Genomic DNA, 25,568 nt, shown 5'->3' on the forward strand with positions numbered 1-25,568 from the left:
GGCCCCAGTTGTCCTGACGACTCCTTCAGTGCACTTGTGGGCATGTACCTCACTGTCAAGGACTCTCATATGAGCCCTAGGGCTCTTTCTTTAATATCTTTCTAAAAAACCGATTTTTAAAAATGTATTTACTTGTTTATTTTAACTTAATGGTTGGAGAACCGGCTTTGAAATAAATAGGCTCTGCCACACAGTAGTCTGTGGTGTCCACAAGTTGTTGGACCTGGGGAAACCTCACTTCCGCTGCAGGTAAAATGGTGGCGGTATTTTCCGCTTTGACACGATGCTAGCAAGAATGGCTTTATCTCATAATGTGAATTTAAAGGAGGTGGGAAAACTGCAAGGAGATGGAGATCACGGTCATGTATGTGCCATAATAGTGGGTTCGTGTAGAGGGTCATAGGGAAAATTTCACTGCCAATCTACTATCTAATGTTGACAAAGAAAAACAACTATGTAACAAGAAAAAATACCTCAGTGACTTATTAAAAGAAAAAAAATCTGGCACTGAACATGATATGCTTAAGTTATTTGGAAAAATCGTTTCTGTGGAGCACCTCATTTCCTGACGAGGCCAGATAAATAGGCTGTTCTATTGTGGATGGAGTATGAGTTCCAAGAACTGTACTTTTGTCGTCAACATAGGAAAACACATGTCCTTAGGAAATGAGAGAAGTAGGTGTTCTCTGAGTGCAACGACTTAAAAAGCCTGACTTGGAAATGTAGTAGTTTATGATTTTTAGAAAGTGAAGTCTTTCTAACCACATATGTTTTTTATGGATATTCAATGACTTATGTAAAATGCATGATGTTAAATTGTGTTTGAGTTAATGTGTGATGTTTATGGCATGTCTGTAGCTTTTAGAGCAAGTTTATAAAAGGAAAATACCAAAAATATAAAAAATGTTTCTCTGAAAATTTTAGTATTACTCATAACACCAGTAGCTCATCATTTATAATCCTCTTAAGATGGTGTTTTCTTTTTAAAAAATTAGATATTGTGCTCTCTTCGGCAGCACATATACTAAAAATATTAAAAATTAGATATTTAGGCAAATGAAAAATATAAAATCATTTTTCGTATTTCCTTTGTTTCATTTTACACAAGAAGTTCAGAATTCTCCGTAGCTGATTTTAGTTGGATTTTGAAATGGTGGATTGTGATATTTTATGATACGGTGTTAATCCTGGACACAGATTGGTCTGTGGGGCTACATAATTTGTAGAGCCAGTCACTCTTGGCAAAGTTCTTCTCAGTGATTGCCCAGAGTTCTTGTTTTTGACTATATGGAAGAGTAACTCCCTCTACCCAAGGGCAGAAAATTATCATAGTTAATTATTCTGAATCTAATCTACATATGTCCTTAAGCAGTGTTTCTAAACTTTGACCGGAGAAAGTTTTTGTTAAAACTTGGTGAAAGGAGACAAAAAAGAACAAAAGACAGTGTAGTTTTTCTTAAATCCAATTTTATTCAAGCTAAAGGCACATAATTTCTTCGGGATTTATGGTGAGACAATACAATACTTTATTTCAAGACTCTCGTTCAGTTAAATAAAAATGTGTTTGCCAAACCCGAGTTTGTATCTCAAACATTTTTGAAAATCTACTGGTTAATGAATTCAAGTTGGGTCATTTTTGTGATGTGTGGTTTTGGTCAACAACTCTTTCTCCAGAGATTATAAAAACTTTTAATCTTTGAATTTGTTAAGCAGTTAAATTGGTAAGTAAGTGATACACAAACAGATTGATCAGCTGTTCTTTCATGGCCAGAGGTTTAATGAGAACTGTAATAATCCAGCTAATTGTTACTGTGCGTAATGACTCTGTTGCTATATGATCATTTATAGAGGATTGTACAGTTGGGGGACACTCAGCCACGCCTCATCTGATTTCTTGGGTTCTGAGCATTATTGTTCAGAATTGTTCCGCTATGGAGCCCTTTGCCACATTTCTGTCGTCAGTATAGAATGTACACATATCTTCAGGTGATGACAGAAGTGAGTTTTAGCTCTGGGTACAAAAATTTAAGAAATCTAACGTTTAATCTTCTGTAAGTTAAGAAAATATTTGTGTAGTTTCTGAGCCTGACCAGTCATTCTTTCGCAGTTTAAGTGCTGTGGAGTGGTGTACTTCACGGACTGGCTGGAAATGACAGAGATGGACTGGCCCCCGGATTCCTGTTGTGTTAGGGAATTCCCAGGATGTTCCAAACAGGCCCACCAAGAAGATCTCAGTGACCTTTATCAAGAGGTAAGGCCATATGTGGGTAACGTATCACGTATACAAGTTTTCTTACAATGACTTTTAAATAAAGAACCGACAACATGGCCATGAAATTCTCCTCTTCTAAATACAAAGACCCTTGAAATTTTTCTCGGGTATGTGGAGAAACAGGATAAAGCTAAAAATCAGTATAAAAAACCGAACCTTATCACATGTGAACAAAGGAAATTGGGAAAACCATGTTTAGAATCAACTGGGTTTTAAACTGTATTGTCTAGAACCAGTTTCTCTTGCCTCCTAGGGATCCTTTGAAAACAGGTCCATGAGGGGTATGTAAAGAACTCGGCATATTCAGAAAGACAAGGCTGGGAGTTCCCAAACACGATATGTATTTTAGGGCCTCCACTAAAACATATGTAGGGGAAAAAAATAATAAATACCACTCTCCAGGGAAACTGCTGTCCACTACTCTTCAGTTCCCCCTACTGGCTAATAAGGAACAGCGATGTTTTAGTTGGCAGATTGAACGGAGTTAGGTGCTCACTGGGTTTAAAATCAGTCATCACATGCCCAAGAAAGTTGCATGTCTGTGTTTTCTGGGAGAATTTATCCAAATAATCAGTTATCCCTTTATTAGCAGAAGTTCTCCTAGTCCTCCATTTTTAGTGGCGAATTTTTGAACTTTGTTAGCAGTAGAATCTGAATTCAAACTAAAATCTAGAACTATACCATCCAGTACAGTGGCCAATAGTTACCCATGGCTATTTAAATCAATATTAAATTAAATGAAAATGTCATTTCCTTAGTTGAAATAGCTACATTTCAAATGCTTAAAGGCCCCCTGAGACTGGCGGCTTCTGTATTAGGCAATGCAGATATAAGACATGGCTACATTACAGAAAATTTCATTGCAGACTCGAGCTAGAATGGAAGGGCAAAATGCAAATCAGATGGAAGGGAGCTCTCAGGCTGAGGGGCTGGGATCATTTCCCAGAAACATCTCCAGTCAAGCATCTGGATATCAGAAAACAGTATTGAAAACCTCTGGCTTACTATAAAATAACAACTCCTACCGCATAATACGTCATCCATACCTACACGTGCGTGCACGCCCACACACACCTATATATGATATAGCTATGAAGAGTGAAACTTTAAAACAGAATGTCATGATTTATAAAACATGCATTTTTATACCTATCTCAAGACCTTAGGACGTTATACATTTTTCCCCAGAAATACTATTATTGTTCAAGCCATCTTTTAGGCTGCCAAAATCAGTTACAGAGTTGCACAGAAATCACTTTCATTAATTTATGGTGTGAATTATTTGAAAAAGATGGTGGATTACGTACACAAATCATCCATCTTCTTTATATCTTAGATACGAGTAGCTTTTGGCTGTTAAAAAATTCGTCTCAGAGGACAAGACTATGCCGCATTAAGCATATCCAAAATAAAGTGCTTTGGGCTCCGAAGACATGCCACAGAGAAGTGTGCCAAGTGTTTTTTTAAGAGATTCAGAATTGTGTTAGTTTCCTAGGGCTGCTGTAGTAAAGTGCCACCAAGTGAGTGACTTAAACAGCAGGTCTTTGTGGCTTCATGGTCCGGAAGGCTTGAAGGCTTGAGAGCAAGGTGTCAGCAAACTTGGCTCCCTCTGAGGGGGTGAGGAGAATCAGTTCTGTGCCCATCTGTCAGCCTCTGTGGTTGGATGCAATCTTTGTTCTTCCTTGTTTGTAGAAGCATCACCCCGATCTCTGCCTTCACATTCACATGGAATTCTCCCTGTTTCTCTGTGTCCCCAGATTTCACCTTGTTCCTAAGGACACCAGTCCTGTTGCTTTAGGGAACTAACCTTCTGCAGTACAACTTCCACTTAATTAATTACATCTGCGATGAGTCCATTTCCAAATAAGATCACATCCTGAGGTTCTGGGGGTTAGGACCTGAACATATGCATTTGGGGGAAGCACAGCTCAACTCATAACAAAAATTGTTGAGACAACTGAATTACTCAGGTTGTTTATTTGAAAAGATAACCAAAGAATTATTGGTTCAATGTCTCTGAGTTCTCCGTGATTGTGCTATGTCGTTTCTTCTCAAAGTCTGAAATAAGGACAGTCAACTAACAAATTCAACAGTGAAAGCCCTGTTCATTCCAGAAAACAGAAAACACAATAAAACAGTGCTTAGTATTTCCAAGATATTATTAAATGCAAACATAATTGTGGATATTCAAATGTATTATAACTCACCACTAGGTTTTAAAGACACAGATGATCACAGTATAGATGTGAATGGAAACATATCCACTTTCCTAGTGTGAACTTTTGTTAGTTTTTAGGAATGGCAAGTCAATATGGGAAATCACTGGGCTACACCACCATATATAATAATCTCTGCCTTCTTTAGTGATTAATGCTGATAATATGATTACAACTGACATTGATCATAAGAATGGCAAAACATGAATCCGTTTACCAGATCTTCCCATAAAGTCTGAATATGGACAGAGTCACTTCGATTGTACTTTGTTTAGTTGAAAAGCATTCAATTAAACATCTGATAAAATTTTCTTGCTGTAAAAATGCAATTCGTTTTTACTAGTTTGTCTTAGATTATTTCCATGAGTAGTATTTGTCCTGGAATGCCTTACTTTGGGGCTGTCTATAATTGCTTATTCCATGAATTTCGAGATTGAAAGAAGCCACGGGATTGTGTGCATGCAAGTTGAGGAACCAGACTATTTGAAAGGCTTTTTCATATTTTCATCAAAAGACTTTCAGTAGCAAGCTGGCATTGTCAGTTACGAGATGTTCTGTAGACAGACTTCCCGCAGAGATGGAGGTTCATTATATCAGAGTAAGTCAGCTTTTACATTTTATAATTAATAACAGATGCTGGTATTGGTAATAATACAGTGCATAATTATATGCATAGTTGACTTACCAAAGTGGATCACTTAGTAGCTTTATGGCACAAGTACAATTAAATCCATCATTAAAAATAAGACTTAATTCTACTTTGCCCTGGAGAACATATGTTTCCTAATTGAAGAGTGCCCAGAGACCATCCACCTGGAAGATGAGGGGTCTAGCAGGGAGGGACAAGTGAGGGACAGCTGGAGGCATTTATGTTGCTTGTTCCGAAGTAGCAAATACTAAGGGGAGATATTTCAGATGTCTTCAAATATTTCAAAGTTCATCATTCAGAACAGGAACTAGACTTACTCATTGTTGCTCCAAGGGCCAGACGCTAGAGGAAGGAAATTTTGAATCAATAGAAGGAAGACCTTGCTCATCAAAATCCGTCCGATTGTGACACAGGTTCTCTTGTAAAATAATGAGTGTCTCATCACTAAAAATATTAAAGTCAAGGTCAGATAACCATGTCATTGGCGGGTAGAATGGGTTTTTAAATTAAAAGTGGATCTGGACTAGATGAACTTCAAGGTCCCTTTTATCTTTCCTATTCTGTAAGCTCAGAGATAAGAACTGGCTTTCTTCCTGCAATCTTTCTTCAGTAGTCTGAAATCAAGGAAATAAATCATTCGCAACCATCTGGTGGCCTGCATGGTCCCTGACCCAATAATGTTTTATGACACATTTGAAACCTGTGAAAAATGACAGAGCAGAAATAGAGCGACAATTGTACATTTTAGAAACATTCCCATCGGAAGTATTGTTGGGTTTGGTACACAGTTCCTCCAAACCTGTAATGAGCTACACGCTTGTAGAGAAGTGTAGTTGTAGAAGTCACAGGTGAAACTCTGTCTGACCAGCAGCTTGGTTCCATCACATTCATGAAGTCAAATGTTTTGTGAGGGCCTCCTGGGCTCCAGGTGCTGTTGTAAAGTCTGAGGATACAGTCAAGAATGTTGCAGACAAAAATCTGTCCTGTATAATTTATATTCTAGTTAGCATGATACACATTTAGCAAGATAAAAACAGCACTCAAAAATAATTTCAGGTAGTGGTAAAAGCATTTGGAAGACTCTAAACAGGGTCATGTGCTGGAGGCTGGCTTTATTGGCGAGGGAGCTACTTAGGATGGTTAGGAACCCACTCTTTTAGGAAGTGACATTTGAACTGAGAGCAGTTGATGCCAACGATCAAGCCCTGCAAAGATCCACTGAAGATTTTTTTTTTTTTTTTTAGAAAAAAAACTTTAAGAAACTACAAGTGCAAAATCCAACCCAGGGCTACCCTAGTGATTACTGACTACTTACTGCCTTGTTCTTTGGGATTGCTTGTGGAGCCACACTGTCTAAATACTAGGTGTGAGACCTGGCTTCAGCAAAACATCAGACCCCAAGCTGAAGTTGGTAGAATAGAGGCCTGGGATGCATCTCTTCTTTCTCTCACCTGCTGAGTCGTCTACCGTATCGTTACTAGACCTGATCTGGAGTAAAAAACAAACAAACAAACCAAAAACCCAGAGAGACAGAAAAATAAAGAAGGCTAGCAGAGAGAAAGTCTTGCTTGTGGACCTATGCTCTTATAGGACGGGCTTCAAGGGAAAGGTGATACCACTGAGATTGTTTTCAATATTTTTTGTGCATTTTCTTCTGTGACTAGGATCCATAGCCCTCACCAGCTTTTCTTGGGGTTTTTTATACCTCAAAGCGTGAAGAACCACAGTCGTTCTTCTGAGAGGTAGTTGCAGTGTTTGTCACCGCAGATACGAAACGAAGCATCAACATTTCCTCAAAGGGACTAACGTGCCATTTTCCTCCTCTGTGTGCCCCCTCAAGACAAACGCGTGGAAGTAGACAGGTGCACAACAGGCCCTACTTCAAATGGACCAACTCAAAATGGAAAACAAAGACAATGGAGAGTAAAGTAAAATGTACCCCCGTAGACACATTTCTTTGTTTTGTAGTTAGAAGAAAGACCGCTATGAAAAGATACTGACTGCTTCTTCAGAAAAGTGCTATTCACAGCAGGTTATATGAGGGCTGGACAGAGAGATGGCTTCCGCACAGCTGAGTGCCTTCAGAACACTTTCCTTTTAGACCCTTAGTCTTTGCATGTTCTGTGTGGTACTGGGTTTGAATAGCAGATGCTTGTTATCATTATTCCCTTTGTGACAAGTAGTTTTGCCCCAAACCATTTCTGCCTCTTTAGGTGGTTGTTTATTTCTTCTCTGAGTAACAGAAAACATTTACAAACAGTCTGAGAGAGCAGGGCAGGAAGCGTGGAAGTGCAGGGGTGTGATCTCGCTGAGCCTTGGTTTACAGGACGAGGAACCCAGATGGTGACAAGTACGTATAGGTCTGTAGTGGTCACAGAAGGTACAGGGACATATAGAGATGTTGCCCCGCATCACCCCAGTTCAAGGTGAAGGCGGCTCGCAATCTTTGTTCGTTTTTGGTGGACACCCAGAAGAGCAGAAGTGGGGCGGGGCAGAGAGTTTCAGGCAGGCTCCCTGCTGAGTGTAGAGCTCCGTGCAGGACTCGATCTCAGGACCTGAGATCACAATCTGAACTGAAACCAAGGGTTGGAGGTTCAAGTTTTTGTTCTCTCTGTTGTCTGTTATCTGCTGTGTGAGCCAAGAGTCATGAATCCGTGCTGTCCTCCCTCCCAGATGGGAAGTCTGCTCCTCCTTACCTCCTTTATACCCTGTTGTTGGCAAATGGTATTTGCTTTATAATCTATGCTCCCTTTTTTTTTCTGGGTAACATCGCAGCCCTTAACACTTTTTGTTAACACTCTTCTCTGAACAGTTAGAAGGTGAGTCAATACTATATATCTGTTTTTCACACACAACATCCTAAACATAACCATTCTTTAGCAATTCTCTGTGGTAGAGACATGACAGAGTGTTGAAGATACAAAAGGAGTTGGTGGGAGATGGGGTATCGCTTTCTGGCAAGTTCTACATAGGTATGAGATTGATGACTTTTCTCCCAGGTAACCCTGCTCTTAAAGTACTGGTAGGATTCTTCTTACAACCAAGGAAATTGTCACACACACACGCACAAACTAAACAAAATGAGGAGCGAGTGTTGAAAGAGAAGTTCAAGGCAGGACACAAGGGGTAACAGTGTAGGGCCCCCCGCCCAGGGCTGGCCAGTTGCATAAAGTTAGTCAAGTCTGCATGGTAATGATCCACACATCAGTGGCTAGAATAAGAGATAGGAACTAGATGAACCTAAATTGGGGCACAAGAAGGAGCCAGACACAGGGTAGGCGATCTTTAATCACCATGGTCTTTATGTTAGAGACATGCAACGCGAGCACATAGAAGGGCTCATCATTCATTGAGATAAACATGTGCTAGTCACATGCAGGAAATATTTGGAAGCATGGCTGAAGAGGGCATTGCAAGCGAAGGGGCCGTGGTGCAAAGTTAGAGCTGGAACTCAGCTGGAGCACAGGGCTCGACGAGGGCCCCCTGGCAGGGCTGGACAGGGCAGGAGGTGCGGGAGGAAGCGCCCTGTCTGCCCGGCCACCGCAGGCATTTTATGCTGAATCCCATAAGTAGTTCCCAAACAGAAAGGCAAGCACGTTGACAAATCCGAGGTGTTATTATGAAAGGAAGGCTTAGCCCTGAGTAGTCACAGGATTCTGATTTATTAATAATGAAACTCCCTTCTCAGATAAACACACACACGACCTCCTGCCTGGATAGTAAATGGTAGGCAGCTTTCAGGCTCCGTGGTTATTTAGATGGAATATCCCCAAGAAGTTCTGTTCTCGGGGTTCTTTTATACGAAGTCAAAGACACTCCCTCCTGCCTCTCGGCTGACTCCATTATCTCCTCAGCACCTGCCGGTGGGGGTCGGGTTGCCTCTGACTTGGGGTGATGTCTGTTTTATCACCCAGAGCCCTGCAGGACCAGTTAGTGCTTGGTAGGGGGAAAATCCCTTTCATCTCTGGGCTTCGCTTATCTAATCGGGCTTCTAACTGTTCTGCCAGTTTTGCCTCAGGTATACAAATGTATTCTGCTTTCCTTTCCCTCTCTTTCCACCATGGATCCATTGTAGGTTTCCTGTTACCTCTTCACTGTTCTACTTTTCTTCTTGTGCCCTGTTAATGAAGACTTGCAAATGTTGCCTTTAGAGTTTTGACGCAGAAGAAAGCCATTATAATATTTTGACCTGAAAGAAGTATGTCCCAAAGTAACAATTTTAGGTCTGTGCTTCAGAATCTTTCCGTCAGCATTGTGAAGCAGAGTGGAGAGGAGGACTGGGTCTCAAGGCGGGGAACAGAGCTAGGAAACAGTTGCACGTGAGCCATGGGAGTGATTAGGTGACACGCCAGAGACCTAATTCGGGCAGAGATGTGGATTTTGCGTGGACTATACAGGGAAAGAGCTGCTTCCAAATGCAATGACTTGAATACGGTGGGAGTCTATTTTACTCTCATAAACCGTAAACTGGGAGGGGGAAGGGGGGAGGGGGCAGGCTGCTGGGCAACTCTGCTGCATGGGGTCATCCAGAGACCCAGGATGGTGAGACAGCTTCATCTTTTTATAATACCTGTCTTCCAGAATTGCTCCTCTTTTTCTCCAGTTCCAGTCCGGGGGATGAAGGAGAGCGTGGGAAGGAGAACATCCAACACGTTCAGCAAGGCACTCATCACCTCTGCAATGGGAGGGCTCAGGTGGCGCTGCTCACCTGCAAGGGAGGCTGAGAAGTGGGGTCTCTGGCTGGGAGGCTGTGTTCCCACAGAGGACACTGATTGCTGTGAAGAAGTGGAGAACAGACTAGGGAGGGGGGACTAACAGTTTACAGGTATTGTCAGTGTAGATGATGCAGTGAGCGCATGGGGGGAGATGAGGTCCCACAGGGAGATGGTGTGAGATCTGCAGTGGAGGCCAAAGTTGGGAAACGGCACCTCCTATGGGAGACCCACCTACTGGGGGCAGAGGAGAAATGGAAAGCAGTGTCCTGGAAGTCAAGGAAACAGAAGTTTTTAAGAAAGAGTTTCCTTAGTGAAGAAGCCTGGTTCAGAGGTGAAGACTTTGGAGGTTAAATCTTCGCTTGCCCCTTACTAGCTGTGTGACCTTGGGCAAGGTTTTCGTGTCTCTGTTTTTTAAATTTTTCTCAGCTGCAAAATGCTGATAACCAAAGTACCCTGCTCAGGCTTTGTTTGGAGAGTCAATTAACATCTGTGAAACCCTTAGAACAGTGCCTGTTTACATGACATACTACAAGTCATAGCTGAGAGATAAAGTAAATTAGGGATTGGAAAGCACATCTTGGATTTTTCAAATAAGATACACGTTGATAGAACTCTGTAAACATGCATGACCTTATTTGAGCTCTAAAATATTTCTTTGAAGGTGCAGTATTATTACCTCCATTTTGCAGATGAGAAAAGTGAGGCACAATGAGGCTAAGTAACCTAACCCCGTGACATAGCTTGTCAGTGACTGAGCTCAGATCTATTTGATTCCAAAGCCCATATTTTTAGACACTAAAGTTCTGAGATGTGGAATACATGGTGAGGGACAAGCTGAGTGCTTGTAGCTTCTTTTTCACTGGTGAATCACAATGTCTTTATTTGTATATGTGCTTCTTTATTTGTAGAATGAGATAATAACAGTACCTACCTCATTCCAGTAGTACGAAGATAAATGGAGCTTTTAATGCGAAACCCTTAGCAAACCACTTGGCAAATAATAAACACAAATCTTCAATGCCTGGTGGTAGCTAATGACAGTAATGACAATAATTGTAAGTTATGAATGTATTTATTAAAGTAAATAGAACAATTAGCGATCTATGATTAGATTTTTAACCAGCCAAATTGTACCCAGTTCTGAGAGTAAATCCAGGAAAAGTATGTATTTTCTGGTTATATGTATTTGTGCCGGCTGAAAGTGGATTTTCAGGTCAAGGTTTTTGGGGATGTCACGTGATTACCCACTCCCTTGTTTTAACACCTTCCCCCTTCTTACAGTTGAAATTTAGGTGGCCAAAGGGCCCAGTGAGAGACACTGAAGGAGCAGCTTGTAAATGTGCTTCTGCTTCTTCAATCAGGGAGAGGTCGCTGCTGGAGGGAGCCTCACCGGCCCGGAGGACGCTGCCTGGGTTTTCTGACTCTAGAGTCTCTTTACAACTACATCTTTTTGTAAAAACGAAAAATGTTCTGTACATGCAGTCTTTTAAATTTGGTGATTCTGTCTATGCAGTGGGAATATTGTGAGAATGAAACAAGGTATGCGGAACTGTCATTAAGAAATCGGAAGACTTTGGGCTCCTGGGTGGCTCAGTCGGTTAAGTGTCTAACTTCAGCTCAGGTCATTATCCAGGGTCCTGGGATCAGTCCAGAGTTGGGCTCAGAGGGGAACCTGCTTCTCCCTCTCCCTTTGCCCCTTCCCACCTCTCTCACGCTAGTGCTGCTGTGTCTTTCTCTCAAAAGAAAAAAAAAAAATTAAAATTAAATCTTTTGAAAAAGAAATAGGAAGACTTTTTCTACTGCATTTCCTATGCATGGGTTTGCTTAACCTTACTCTTAAGAGAAGAGGAAGTCCCATGGTGAATTTTATTACTTGCTATTTAATTTTTTTTTTTTTGAAGAAACATTTCTTTCCCTGCAACATTTATGGTTATCAGTGGAGAACATTTGGTCCAACCTGTGTGTAAATCTCATGGACTCATGAACTGCACGCAGTTTTTTTTTTGATTTTAGAAGAAATAAGGCTGACGATTATGTATTTGTACCTGATAATTAACACAGTCATTTCAAACTTTAAAGTCATTATCAAACGTCCATTAGAAAAATATCAATACTGGCATGTATTGGCACCTAGATTTTATTTATACCTTATCTTCATAAGCTGATTACAAATCTGCCTAATTTTTTTAATTAGGCAGATTTGTAATCAGCCTAATTTTTTTCATGTGGGCTGTGAATATTGAGTCCTAAAGAGCCAAGGGGTTCTTCCAATTTTAGAGATAGATTAGAGCATAATTTCAAGGATATCATTTCCTCAGGTGAAATGAGGTCTCCTGACATGCCTTCCAACAGATTCTAGGAAATGTGGGGATTAGTGATTTTTTTTTCTCTGATAAAAAGATACTGTTATTATTTATAATTAACAGTTCACCAGAATTTTAATATTTCAGCAAGTAAAGTAGGTTAGTCATTATGTTTATTCATACCTTTGAATTTTCTGAAGTTATTAATGTAGGACTAACATAGCTTTGTTTAGGAAGAAAAATATTCAAGGTAAATCAACTTTGAGTATTTTATTTTGAGAAAAGCAAGTAAGTGTAATTCAGTTCTTTCCAATTCTGAATAAAACCCCCTTTGTGAAATGGAATGCAGTTTTGAACTCTAACATTTCTGTTTCCTCTTTGACTCACTCAACAGAAATGTTTGTTTATGCAACTAAGTCGCTGTGAATAGTACAATAGAATATATAGAGAGGCACATCTGTATTTTTTTTTTTCTCTAGACTTGGTGTCTTGTTTTTCAACAACAGTGTCCAAGTTTCACTGAAAAGTGTAAACCTTAAGCGTGATTATCTGACTGGCTGAAAACAAGCTCACAACCTGTGCTCAGATTGAATTTCTTCAATGAGGATGATGGGGAATGGACCATCAGCCCTGGGGCTCTTTCTATGAAGCGTGTAGAGTGGTGGAGGAGGACGGCGCTTATACACAGTGCTGATACAGGAATCTGGGAAAACACTGTCCTCAAGAAGAGGGATGCTCTTTTGGAAAGTTAATCCCTAACTTTAAGTAATTGTGTAAATGATTCCCTGATATTCAACATGAAGCTTGATATGCTGCAGTTGCTACAATGCCTTCTGGTCATCATCAGAAAATATTGAATTGTATTCAGTACAGAGAGATTTGTACTTAATGAATTCTTTTTTTTTTTTTTAAAGATTCGACTTATTTATTGGAGAGGAAGAAAGAGGGAATGAGAGAGCCTAAGCAGGGGTAAGGGCAGAGGGGGAGGGAGAGGGAGAAGCAGGCTCCCTACTGAGCAGGGCTCCATCCCAGGACCCTGGGATCATGAACAGAGCCTAAGGCAGAGGCTACTGACTGAGGCATCCAGGCGTCTCCCCCCCCCATTTAACGAATTTTAATGACAAACTTAAGTACTAAAATTCTGTCTGGTTTGAGGGGTTATCTATGTGCTTTTTAAGCTAAATGAGGTAGTGATAGGGTTGACGTATTATTATGAAAAATTAAGGAATCTGAGATGTTTGCTTTGAATAAGCAACTATTGCCCACCTCCATGTGGAAATAATCTTTAGGGATTATTACTTGAGATCCGGAAGGAGACCAGGTCCTGACTGTGTGTCATATGATACAATCTCATGTCCACACTTCTTGGGAATCTGAAGAGCTTTTTGCTTGGAATTCAAACCTTCACAACAGCCTTGGGTGTCTGAATGTTGTACTGCATTTTCTAGTTTTTTAAAGTTAAAAATCAGTGTTATTTTCAGAGTAACATTGACCAAATCAGCACAATCCAGAAAGAGCTCAGTAGGCTGATGCAGTGTATATATTTAGAAACTTGAGGGAAATAGGAATATTTAGTTTGGAGAAGAGAGTAGTTCAAGAGAAAGTGATGGCTTCAGATAACCGCTTTCCACTTTATGGAAAAGAGATCATTGGAGAGCAGAACCAGGACCAACACATCTTATTTAGAAGACAGGTTCCAGGGACGCATGGGTGGCTCAGTCAGTTAAGCATCCCCTTTAGGCTCAGGTAATGATCCCAGAGTCCTGGGATTGAGTCCTGCATCTGGCTTCTTGCTCTCTGCCTGCTGCTCTCTCTCTCCCTCTGACAAATAAATAAATAAAGTCTTAGAAAAAATGGAAAAAAAAAAAAGACAACAGGTTCCAATAAGGAAAAGTTGAAGTATTAGTGTTTTCAAGTGTGGACAGGATGGTCTCGCAAGGCAGGGAATTCCTTTCATTACAAGTACCTTTTCTTTGAAGGTTCTTTCTGTGTGTATATGAGCCATCCTTTCTTGTTGTTTTTTTTTTTTTTGTACATCTTATAATTTTTGTTATTGTTGTTGAGAACTAGACCTTTTAAATAATAACCCCAGAGTTTGTTGTGGTTGTGGTTTGCTTGTTCCTTAATAACTTTCCTGAACTAATTCTGTGAAGGCTGTATTTTTTGTCATGTGTGGCCACTGAAGTCTGCTCAGTTAACGTAGGGGTCAGTTGCTACCTGGAACCAGTAAGCCTCCCAGTCTCTGGCAAGGGTGCACAGAGCTTCAAATTTAGCCAGAGGTAAGATCTTAGTGCCTTCGGGTCTTTCCTTAGCATGGACATAGCCCTGGGCAGTAGCACCGCTCGACTCAGGTGTGTAACTTTGTAGATCCCCACAAGTATCCCAGAATTTTGTGAAGGTCTCTGGGGACTTCCCATTCCCCAGATTTTCTTTTTAAGCTTTTTGACTAGCTCCTCGTGTGCAATTATTATGCGCTGCCTCAGGCAACCTCAGTGTTCCTCTGGTTGCTTTTGACAAACACCCTCAGGGAAAAGGCTGTTGGGCTGGTGGTGCTCCAACTCAGGTTCAGAGAAAAACAGCTTGCAAGTGAGGTCTTCCAGGGAACCTCAAGATAGGACGCGTAATGACAGTTCTCTGAGGATGCGGCTTTGAAGGGACTCCAGTCCTATTCTGTTGCCTCTGGCTTCCAGGCCACTGGTTTTCACCATAATTACGGGCTGTTGATTTTCAAGGCTACTGCAGAGCTGGGTAGAGGGGATAGGAGAGAGCTAATTAAAATGTGACAGAGCTTGCCTATCTGACTGAGACTTAGGTACTTTTCTTGAATAATGCTCCTCAAATTGGTACAAACTTTGGTTAATTTTCAAAGTTTTAAAAAAGTTGAGGGGCACCTGGGTGGCTCAGTGGATTAAGCCGCTGCCTTCGGCTCAGGTCATGATCTCAGGGTCCTGGGATCGAGCCCCGCATCGGGCTCTCTGCTCCGCAGGGAGCCTGCTTCCTCCTCTCTCTCTGCCTGCCTCTCTGCCTACTTGTGATCTCTCTCTCTCTGTCAGATAAATAAATAAAATCTTTAAAAAAAATAAAAATAAAAAACATTAAAAAGTTGATTTTGCTAGTTCTTTCATGGCTTATATGGAAGAGAGACTATTGAGGGTCCTTTCTCTGCCGGTTTTGCTGATGTTGTTCTGGAAGTGCTTTTTAACTTTATTTTTAAAGGTTAAAAAGTTGAGCTCATTAATTTCCAAAGTCCCCTCCCACTCTAGCACATTAATTGTTAACCAGTATATCACATCCCCCAAACCATCCCAGATGGTATCATTTTACTATTCCTTTTTTTTTATAAATGTGGTTGTTTAAAATATAATTAGAACAGACTCTCGCCAAAGCCAAAATATGAAACACAATAGACTGTAGTTATCGGTCTCTGCTTGATTTTACTCATAGATTGGAAAAAAGAAACATTACCTTTCCTATAGTTTTTTAAAGTTAGAATGAATTATTCAAAAGGGGAAGGAGATCTTATGTTAATAAGAAGACCTATTTATCATGATAAGTCTGCCTCATTCATAACATTGTGCCCCAAAAGAAAAAGAACTATCTAGGTAATATTTAAGTAGCAGTGACTACTGATAAGGTAAAAATCAAACGATAATTGACTTAAAGAGTTTCACAAGATTGAAACATCACCATATGTGTTTCTTGGATGGTTTACATTTTATTCTCAAGTTCATTTTAATTATTATAAGATTATTGATATGTCGATTCTGTTTATTTACTTATTAAACATCCATTTTTGTTCTAAGCCACAGAGAATATAGGTAAGAAATTAACTAAACATAAACCGCAGCCATTTTGTATCAATTTCTTTTTTCTATAGATGGATCTGGTGATCTGGTACAGGCAGTGAGGTTAAATAATGTCTCCACATAAATTAATTTTCCAAATGTTTGAAGCTAAACCTTTTCAGTTTAACTCACTTTAATGTGACCCTCTCTGCTTCATGAGAAGGTAGTGATCTAATGTCTGAGTGGCAAAAAAATCATTTTAGATCATGACTTCACTGTCCTGAAAGACAGCATTAGCCCCCGTGGCTCTTGGGGGCAAGGGCTGTTCCATGAATACTTAGTGGCCAACACTTCAGATCAAAACTGACAAGCCCTGGACTCTTACCATGGATTGACCCCACTCTAAGAATTAAGTATATTTATTCACTTAATTTTCCCACTATCCCAAGTAGGTAGGCACTATTATTATCTTTTTCAGATGGGAAAACTGAAGCAGAGAGAGTAAGTAACTTGCCCAAAGTCACATAACTTAGAAGTAGTAGAGCAGGGATTTGAAATTCAGAATTCTGGCTCTGTGGTTCATGATCTTAACTTTTAGTCTATCCTGTATCATGGAAGGATGCTTGTTAGAATTACACATAAACATAAGAGTGAGTTGGCTCTGAGAGCTTAGCTGAAGGAAACTCTTTGAAAAGGATTTGAACTTCGGTGAATTTTCTTTGTGACACATAGAATAAGTCTGTGCGTGTATGTGTATATGTGCCTGTACATGCATATTTGTGTGCATAATAAAAAGTACAATGGCCAGAGAAGTGATTTTATTAAGCCAGTGTTAATTAGTATTAAATTTTAAATATTTTAAATTTGCTTTTGGTAAAATTGATGATGTTTTGCTTATCTATTACCGTTAATTTGCATTACATGATTGATCAGGAAATGCTCTAGAAATATGTCTTTGGCTAGTTTTACACGATTTTACACAGCTTTTTGTTTCTTAAGAATAATGACTTACTGGAGTAAAGTTACTGATCAATGTCTTTGGAAATCTAAGAATTGTGTATTATTCATTCTTCTCCAGTATAATGCACAAAATTCAGTTGTTAATTTCCTTGAGTTCTTTGTGGAATGTGGGGAAGAAAGCAAGGAGGCAATTTTCTAAGTAATTATCAATTTCTTTTTATTCAAGTAATTGCCTCAGTAGGGTAGGCAGGCTGTGAGACACTGCTACCACAAACTCAGAAGAAAAGTTTTGAAAAGTCAAGTTCTTGTTGGGAGATAATTTTCCATGGGTCTCTTGCATTTCTGTTTGTCTTGTGAGTAGAAGCACTGGATGTGTTTGTTTTGGACTATCTTTTCAAGGGTGGTTTTTAAATTTAATTAATTAATTAATTAATATGAGAGAGAGAGAAAGAATGAGCAGGGGAGGAGCAAAGGGAGAGGGACAAGTAGACTCCACGCTGAGCCTAGAGCCAGACACAGAACTTGATCTCATGGCCCTGAGATCATAACCTGAGCCAAAATCAAGAATCAGACACTTAACTGACTGAGCCACTCAGGCACCCCTCTTTTCAAGAGTTTTTGCACAGAAAAGAGCGTTGAAGGTAGAGATAGTGTCTCCCTCCAGAGTAAAGGGTGGGTTTATTTTCTGTGTAGTATAAGAAAGATAACGTCTTTCTTCAAAGCAAAGGACAAGTATGTTTATTGCCCACTATGAAAGATTAAGGTTCTCCAAACTTGAGGTTTCTCCTCCATCACGCAACCTGCCGTGTATGCAGGCATCATGTGGCTGTCTCTGTGCTGCCCTTGGATCTCCAGGAACTGCCACCTACTCTGGCTGTTGCTATTGTTATGAGTAATTAAGTCTCTGGTCTCTGTCTTCTGCCAGAAGTCCATGAAACTGCGACAAGTGAAATTGTTTGCTTCCAAATAGAGTAAAATCTCAATCTTCAAACTTCTTGAAATTTATCATTCTAAAATTCTTTCCTAGATTTTCACCTTCATTTAGAATGAACTTCACTTTAGAAGAATGAATTATTGTTTCTTTGCTGTGGATTCAGTTGGAGACATGGCATGTTCCCCAGGCTTTATTCACTGGAGAACTATCTTATGGCAATTGTTAGTTACATTCTCTGGCCTTCCCTTTGCCCCACCCGTCCCATGATCCTTGGTTATAGTTCTTCCCACCCCCTTTTCTTATTTCGGAATTCTCTTCTATCACAGATACTCCTTAGTCTTTTATATATAAAACTAAAGACAAGCAAATGAAGTCAGGTGTCTTTAGTGTGTAGGGGAGCTAAAGATTCTTTCAAACCCTTGTCTGGTGGAACTAGAACTTGATGTCATACGAGAACCGCCCCCCCACCCCCGCTCCCTGCGTGTACTTCTGCAGGCACTGGGCAGAAGTGGGTGCGTGTGGAGTTGGGGAAAGGGAAGAGATGGACTTCTGCCCACCAGCATATTTCAGCAGTAGACTGGGCAAACATTCCTGATCCTTGGGGGAAAGTCTCTGACCAGATGAGCTATCATCTAACAGTGAACACAAATAATAGTAAGGAAATATTATTTTTGAAAATTTGGATTACTCTTTTTCAGGAGTCAGCAATCTATGGCCTGTGCCCCAAATCTGGCCCACTGCTTTTTTTTTTTTTTTTTTTTTTTTTTGTTCATGAGGTTTGGCCGGAACACTGCCATGTGCATTCATTTACATACTGTCTATGGTGGCTTTCTGGTTAAGGTGGCAGAGGTGAGCAGTTGCCATAGAAACCATACAGCCAGCAAAGACTAAAAGATCGACTATCTGGCCCTTTACAAAAAAAGGAGTTTACCGACCCCTGCTCTAGTCGTGTTTTATGCCAATGGTTCTCAATTTCCGGTTGTGAGGAAGACAGAAGAAGGACTGAGCTCAGCAGAATCCCCTGGGCAGGCTCACCTCCATCTGCCCTCTGGTTTCTCAGAGGCGTTCCCTGTTGAGATTCACTGTGTTAAACTTTTATGATTCAAGTTGTTTGGCTCCATTAACTGATGTAGATTGTTTGTTTTCATTGTTTTGACCCTCTGTAACACCCCCAAAGTAATACTGTGTTATTTCTTTTACAGGGTTGTGGGAAGAAAATGTATTCCTTCTTGAGAGGAACCAAACAACTACAGGTGCTAAGGTTTCTGGGTGTCTCCATTGGCGTGACACAAATCTTGGCCATGATTCTCACCATTACTCTGCTCTGGGCTCTTTATTATGATAGAAGGGAGCCTGGGACAGACCAGATGATGTCCCTGAAGAATGACACGACTCAGCACCTGTCATGTCACTCAGTAGAACTGTTGAAACCCAGCCTGTCGAGGATCTTTGAACACACATCGATGGCAAACAGCTTTACTACACACTTTGAGATGGAGGAATTGTAGAGAATGTCCAAGAAGGAAACCACAAATTCATTTTATTGGACTTGTGAATTTTTGAGCGCACCCTTATCTGTTTCAGAAATGTGTAGAAATAAAAATGTGGCCATAAAGGAATGACTAAGCATAGAATTTTCTACCCTTTAAAATAAAGAGGGAAAATTCCATTTTATAAGTCACCCACTGGACAATGGTTGATGCCCTTTATAATGCTGAGGACAGATCTAATACCCACTTTATAGCCTGTATAAGATTTTTACTGAACACAATTATATTTTGAGGCTTAGGCTTTGGCATAGTTTGACCAACATTTCTGAAGCCATGTAAACAAGTTAAGTTATGGTGGATTTGGGGCTACAGTCAAGTTTTATTTACATCCATAAACTTGCTAGTATATCAAGAAGCAATGAACTTCTAACATGGGAAATTAGGCAGTATTAATGAACTATATTGTTTGGTGACACATTCTTTTGAGAGTGGGTAGATTATACATAAGTAAACTCTGAAGATTGGTGACTACCTAAATGTGATTTTTTTCTGGCTACTTAAAATATTCTTATTACTCACAAGAGCAAATTAACACATTGTCTTAAACTGATCAGGGATCTATGTGTATATAAGAGTCTGTGTTAAGTCTGTAAAATTCCATAGATTTCAGTTCTTACAATGTTAAGAATAACAAGTGTGAGTGAAAAGGATAAAATTGTCCTGTATAGCACCATTATTTTTAACCTTTCCTGTTAATAGAGCTTTAAAATTCCATCTTGGGCTTATATTACGTACATAACTGTTAACTTAAATACTTAACCACTAATTTTGAAAAATTGCCTGTGTGATGCATAGGAATCATTATAATTCAGAATGTAGTCTGGTCTCTAGGAAGTATTAACAAGAAAGCTTACACATAATGTCGTTCATCCAGCACAATCTTGGATGTTACCTTTCTCCCAAACTAAGGCTCTGTCTGACATTCAACACTTTTTAAAATCGGTTTACCTTTGTCTTCTCCAAGCAAGAGGCAATAGTCTGCAAGTCTGAATATAATTCTGCAGAGAATATTGTTCCTTTTCACCAGAAAAATGCCATTAGAATCATTAAAATAAGGGACAATTTAACTAGAGATATACTTTGCTTTATTTCACTGATTAAGATACTGTGGTGAATTACACAGATTATTAAATTTTTTACGAGAGTAAAATATATTTATTTGAAATGGGGAGAGTGCATTTTACTGTATTTTGTGTATTACATTCATTTCTCAGAAAATGGAAAGAAAATTAAAATGTGTCAATAAATATTTTCTAGAGAGTACTAATTCGTCTCTAATTTTTATACATTATAAGCATGTTTACCACTCAACAGGATTAGCAAGGGGAGCGAAATATAAGAAGAAATCACTGAGTAAAGTAACAATAATGATTTTCAGACTCTGGAACTAGTCTGTAAGAGGATGTATCTTCAGTGAAGAAAGATGAAAAGATACCCATTTACTTTTCAGGTTTGTTTTTGAGCTAAATGATAAATAATGCAGCTTTTTTCTATAATATAAAAATATGCACATTCATGCTAATTTATCTTCTCTATGTTTTACATCCCAGTCTCTTAAAGTAATTTTTAGAAGAAAACAAGCCTAAGAAAAGCAATATTTGAAGCCAACTGCCAGATTTCATCTCCTCCATAGGTTGAATTGAAAATTAAGTATATCCTTTGCTCATTCAGAACCAAAAGCATCCCTTTTTATAATTTCCTCAACACCCCCCCCCATAACTTCACCTAAAATTGAGGCAGCTATGAGTAATATTTGAATTATTTGGATAATGGTCAAATTATCCAAATAGCTGCTTTTCTTTTTTTTAAGATTTTATTTATTTTTTTGACAGAGAGTGAGCCAGCATAAGCAGGGGGAGCAGCAGAGGGAGAGGGAGAAGCAGGCTCCCTGCGGAGCAGGGAACCCCATATGGAGCTCGATCCCAGGATCCCGAGATCATGACCTGAGCAGAAGACAAACATTTAACCTACCGAGCCACCCCAGCGCCCCTGAACGCCTGCTTATCTTGTTGATGTGTCTCAGGCACAGAAAGAACAGGCATATATTGTGTTGACTTCAGTTAAAAAAAAAAATCCTCAAAAAAAAAAAAAATCCTCAAATTATAAAAAAAAGTCAATTTTTCCATTTTTAGACTTCTGATATTTTGATTTATCACCTGAGTTAGTACTCTAGAACAGCCAGCATAAATTTAGGCAATGATCTTATATAGACTGCACTGGCTTACGGAGAAGGAAGGAACGCTGTTTCGGGGGGTGCAGACCTCTTACGGTGGAGGGGGGTGCGTGCAGCTGGACTAACAGCTGCCAGACACCTTAAAAAGTCTATTGACTATGGGAGCGCTGAAGGAGTTCACTGTTTGGGTATGCTGCAAACAAAATAACAAAGTATTTTTGGAGAGTTTTTTCAAAAGCTTTCTTTTCTAAAAATCACCACGTTTTTAAAGTAAAAATTTAAGACTATTTCAGGCTAGTTAATAGTCCATTCAGAGTCTCCTGGAGTCAGAATTGATAGTAGAAGGCAGTGTCTGTTCTCAAGCACTGTACGATCTGGTGGTGAGACGCTCGTGCTGGTCACAGATAAAATTCACAGGAGAAGACACAGTGAGTGGGATCATGGTGAGGAATAGGAGACTGAGAAGAGGGGAAGTAAAAAAGGTGGCTTTCCAACTGAGTCAGGAAGGAAGAGTGATGTTTCCCTAACTCACGGAGAACATTCCATGACTCTGAAGTTAAAAAGTGTGTATTATCTGGGGGGTGGAGCTTGTCCTTTCATGTGTTAGACAGAGGACAGGATGCTTGAAGAGCTATCATAGAAAAGGAAATGGGTGAAATTTAGGTTTTTGAACTTCACTTCATAAGCTAAGTGGGAGGTCATTGACGTATTTTCAGAAGAAGCGATTTGCCTTTCAGGAATTTAACCAGATTAGCCAGTGAGAGACGGGCGGCAGTGAGACAGGTGCAAGTATTATGCAACCCCATGGGGTGGCCATTCTTTATCTTGTGTAGGCACTGGCCACTCCAGGTTCTAGAACACTCCAGACTCTGGCAGAGGGCTGACTAGATTGCTGCTGCTGTGGTCCTGGAGAGAGAGGAAACCTCACCAGGGCAATGGAAGTTAAAAAAAAAAAAAAAAAAATGCAATGCATGCATTAGATTACACCAGGGTGACTCCACAAAAATTGGCATCAGATTGAGTACGGAATGAGGAGTAAAAGACCTGAAATTTCTGGATTTTGTAGCTAGTGCACTGGCAGTGGCATTAACCTAGATAGAACACTGGAGGAGGAGCGGGTGTGTGGGAGGGTAATTAATTTGTTTGGGACATACTGAGTTGGACATGCCTGCAGGACTTGCAGATGGAGATGTCTACAGGCAGCTGTAAATTCCAGTCTGGAGCCCAGAGAGTTCACTGTTGAGCCCGAGAATTTGTATGCATTTCTTTCTGATCTCAGAAAGCCTGACAGAAAATGGGCAGAGAACCAAATCTAATACAAGAAGAATCTTAAGCGGGATGCTACAAGAGCTTCCTTTTGTCTGAACTCCCACTCCAGAGAATGAGTCAAGCAAGGTAAAGAAAAGAGAAATGAACATACCATGGAATCTTCTGTGGCAAAAGGAGCTGACCCTTAAAAAAAAAAAAATTACTGCCAAGTGCTATGTGGCTTATCCAACCCCACTTCCAATGATCGCCCTGTGATTTACAAGTGGAGTCATCTTTCCTGGTAACTGAGTTCTTTTTCCTCTGCTTCAAGCATCTTTAGAAGCATGTATGGGAGAATCAGTCATCTTGAAAACTCATTTATTTTCTCTTAGAATACGTTATTGCGATCATTCTTCATCTTATGCATTCACAGTGCCTACCAAGGGCCAGGCCCCAGGGTGCTAGGTATATTACACAGATTTTTCTCAGCTCTCTACAACTTTTTTGCAGTCTACAGGCATCATAATCCTCATTTTACAGATGAAAAAGAACAGGGACTCAGAGAGAAGGAGGAAGTGGTTTTTACTAGTGAGTGGTAGTGCTCTAACCTTCCCCCTCACCACTTTGGGACATGGCATCTCCATCAGCCTGTGGTGAGACTCAGCCACTGCCTTCCGTAGAAAGCTGAATCCTCCTCCAGGTCAATCAGCAACTCCAGGCCCTATGCATCTCCAAATTCTGGTACTTCCTTCTTCAAAATGAGTATTTTTTTCTAATTTCATTCTTCCCACTATTTACCAGAATAAGTCCAAACTATCTAAAACTTTGATTGAAGCCATACACTTCTCTTTTCTCCCACCTCTTGTCTCCTCCCATTGATCTATCTTACATGCATACACAGCCAAATTCATTTCTCTCTTTTTTTTTTTCAAGATTTTATTTACTTATTTGCTTTAGAGGGAAAGAGAGAGCAGGGAGAGGGACCAAGGCAGCAGGAGGGAGAGAATCTCAAACAGACTCCACGCTGAGTGGGGAGCCCAATGTGGGCTCAATCTTATGATCCTGAGATTGACCTGATCCAAAATCAAGAGGCAGATGCTTAACCGACTGAACCAATCAGGTGTCCCCAAATTAATTTCTTTAATCAACTTTATTTAGGTGAGATATATATATACATATATATATATATATCTCTCACATGTTTTAAGTACGAGTTTTGCAAATATATACACTCCTACAACTACAATCGCAACTGAGGTATAGAACATCTCATTATTTCAAAAAAGTTGCACTGCATGCCTTTGCTGTAAAACTCAACAATCCCAATTCCTAGCCCCAGGCAACACTGATTCACTATGTCACTCATTCTTATAAAACACAATTCCTATCATATCACTTCCTTATTCAAACACTTCCAGGATTTCTTTGTTTGAATTAAAACAGAGTTTTCTAGCTCATTTGTGTATGTGTCTTTTATGTGGCCCTTTGGGCTAAATGAAGGTCAGAAATGACTGACTAAGGTCAGAAATGACTGACTATCCTAGGTCTTGCCCAACTAAGTGTCCATTACATGGAAGCAATAGCTCAGCGCCCAGGTGAGGCTGCAATACAGGGTCTGAAACAAAATAGAAGTGAGTTTATGAGTCATAAAACATACATGTGTAAGTATCCCAAGGAGTCAAGGCCTTCTCTCCTGCTGCTCGGCTGTGCTAAGGCATCTCCCTGGCTCACGTGGTCCTACATCACTCTACTTACACATACAGGCTGAAGAAAGGGGAAAGTGGAATGGGAGGAAACATGCTTCTTTCCTTTACAGGCACATGCAGAAACACACATGGCATCCATTCACATCTCACAGCTTTAAAGGGGAGAGGGGATAGTCTTTGTTCCAGAAACCCATGTATCCAATTGAACTAGGAAGTTCTATGACCATAGGAGGAGAAATTGGTATAGGTGTCAGTTAGCAAACTCTACCACATTCCTCAGTGCTTGTACAATAAAATCTTCCACTTGAACTAATTTTTCCAGAACTATCCCTTTGTACTTTCCCACAGGTTCATATATACCAGCCACATGGGCCAACCATGGTCTTCTCATTGCCTCTGACATTGTGGGATGTATCTTGGGCCTCCTTGATTTAGCTCACATCTCGATGTTCCTCCAACATAACTTCATCTCCACAGGCTCACCTTGCACTCAGCCTTTTTTAATTTGATTTTTTAAAAGATTTATTTATTTATTTCAGAGGGAGAGAGGGAGAACTCAAGCAGGGATGGGAGAGGGCAGAGGGAGAGGGAGAGAGAAAATCCTTAAGCAGACTTCCCATTCAGTGCAGAGCCTGACATGCGGCTCCATTCCAAGACTGTAAGACCCTGAGATCATGACCTGAGCCGACATCAAGGGTCAGACACTTAAATGACTAAACCACTCAGGCACACCTACCCTCAGCCTTTAAATCCCGGCTCAGCAGCCACTGCCTATGAGCAGCGTCCCCTGACATCTCCAGCCCTCAGCAAAACATCCTCCTCTGAGCTCAGCACTTATTAGTTGCCATGATACTAGGTAGCTCCTTGTGTTTTCTATTTTATAACACTATTTTTCATTTATATTATTATTTTCTTTTTGCATGTTGTTTTTTCTTAGGAACAAGCATGCTACATTGTATCCCACTCAACACTTTGCTTAGGGCTGGGTAGTGTTTCCTGGGTATCAGTACATATCTATTCACTATGTGTATGAATTAATACATGCATGAATTATGAG

At 40.1% G+C, this 25,568-nt stretch overlaps 1 protein-coding gene across 2 annotated transcripts in view; it reads left to right on the forward strand.

The window, feature by feature from the left end:
• Positions 1-19,449, forward strand: part of TSPAN12 (tetraspanin 12) — a 62,553-nt gene extending 43,104 nt beyond the window's left edge. For both annotated transcript variants that reach the window (XM_046020790.1, XM_046020791.1), the window contains 2 exons: positions 2,108-2,251; positions 19,037-19,449. In XM_046020790.1, the coding sequence (XP_045876746.1) occupies positions 2,108-2,251; positions 19,037-19,342 (450 nt within the window). In that variant the 3' untranslated portion in view covers positions 19,343-19,449. The remainder of the gene's footprint in view (positions 1-2,107; positions 2,252-19,036) is intronic.
• Positions 19,450-25,568: the final 6,119 nt, after the last annotated feature.

Source organism: Meles meles, chromosome 10, assembly GCF_922984935.1.
Source record: "Meles meles chromosome 10, mMelMel3.1 paternal haplotype, whole genome shotgun sequence".
Lineage (NCBI taxonomy): Eukaryota > Metazoa > Chordata > Mammalia > Carnivora > Mustelidae > Meles > Meles meles.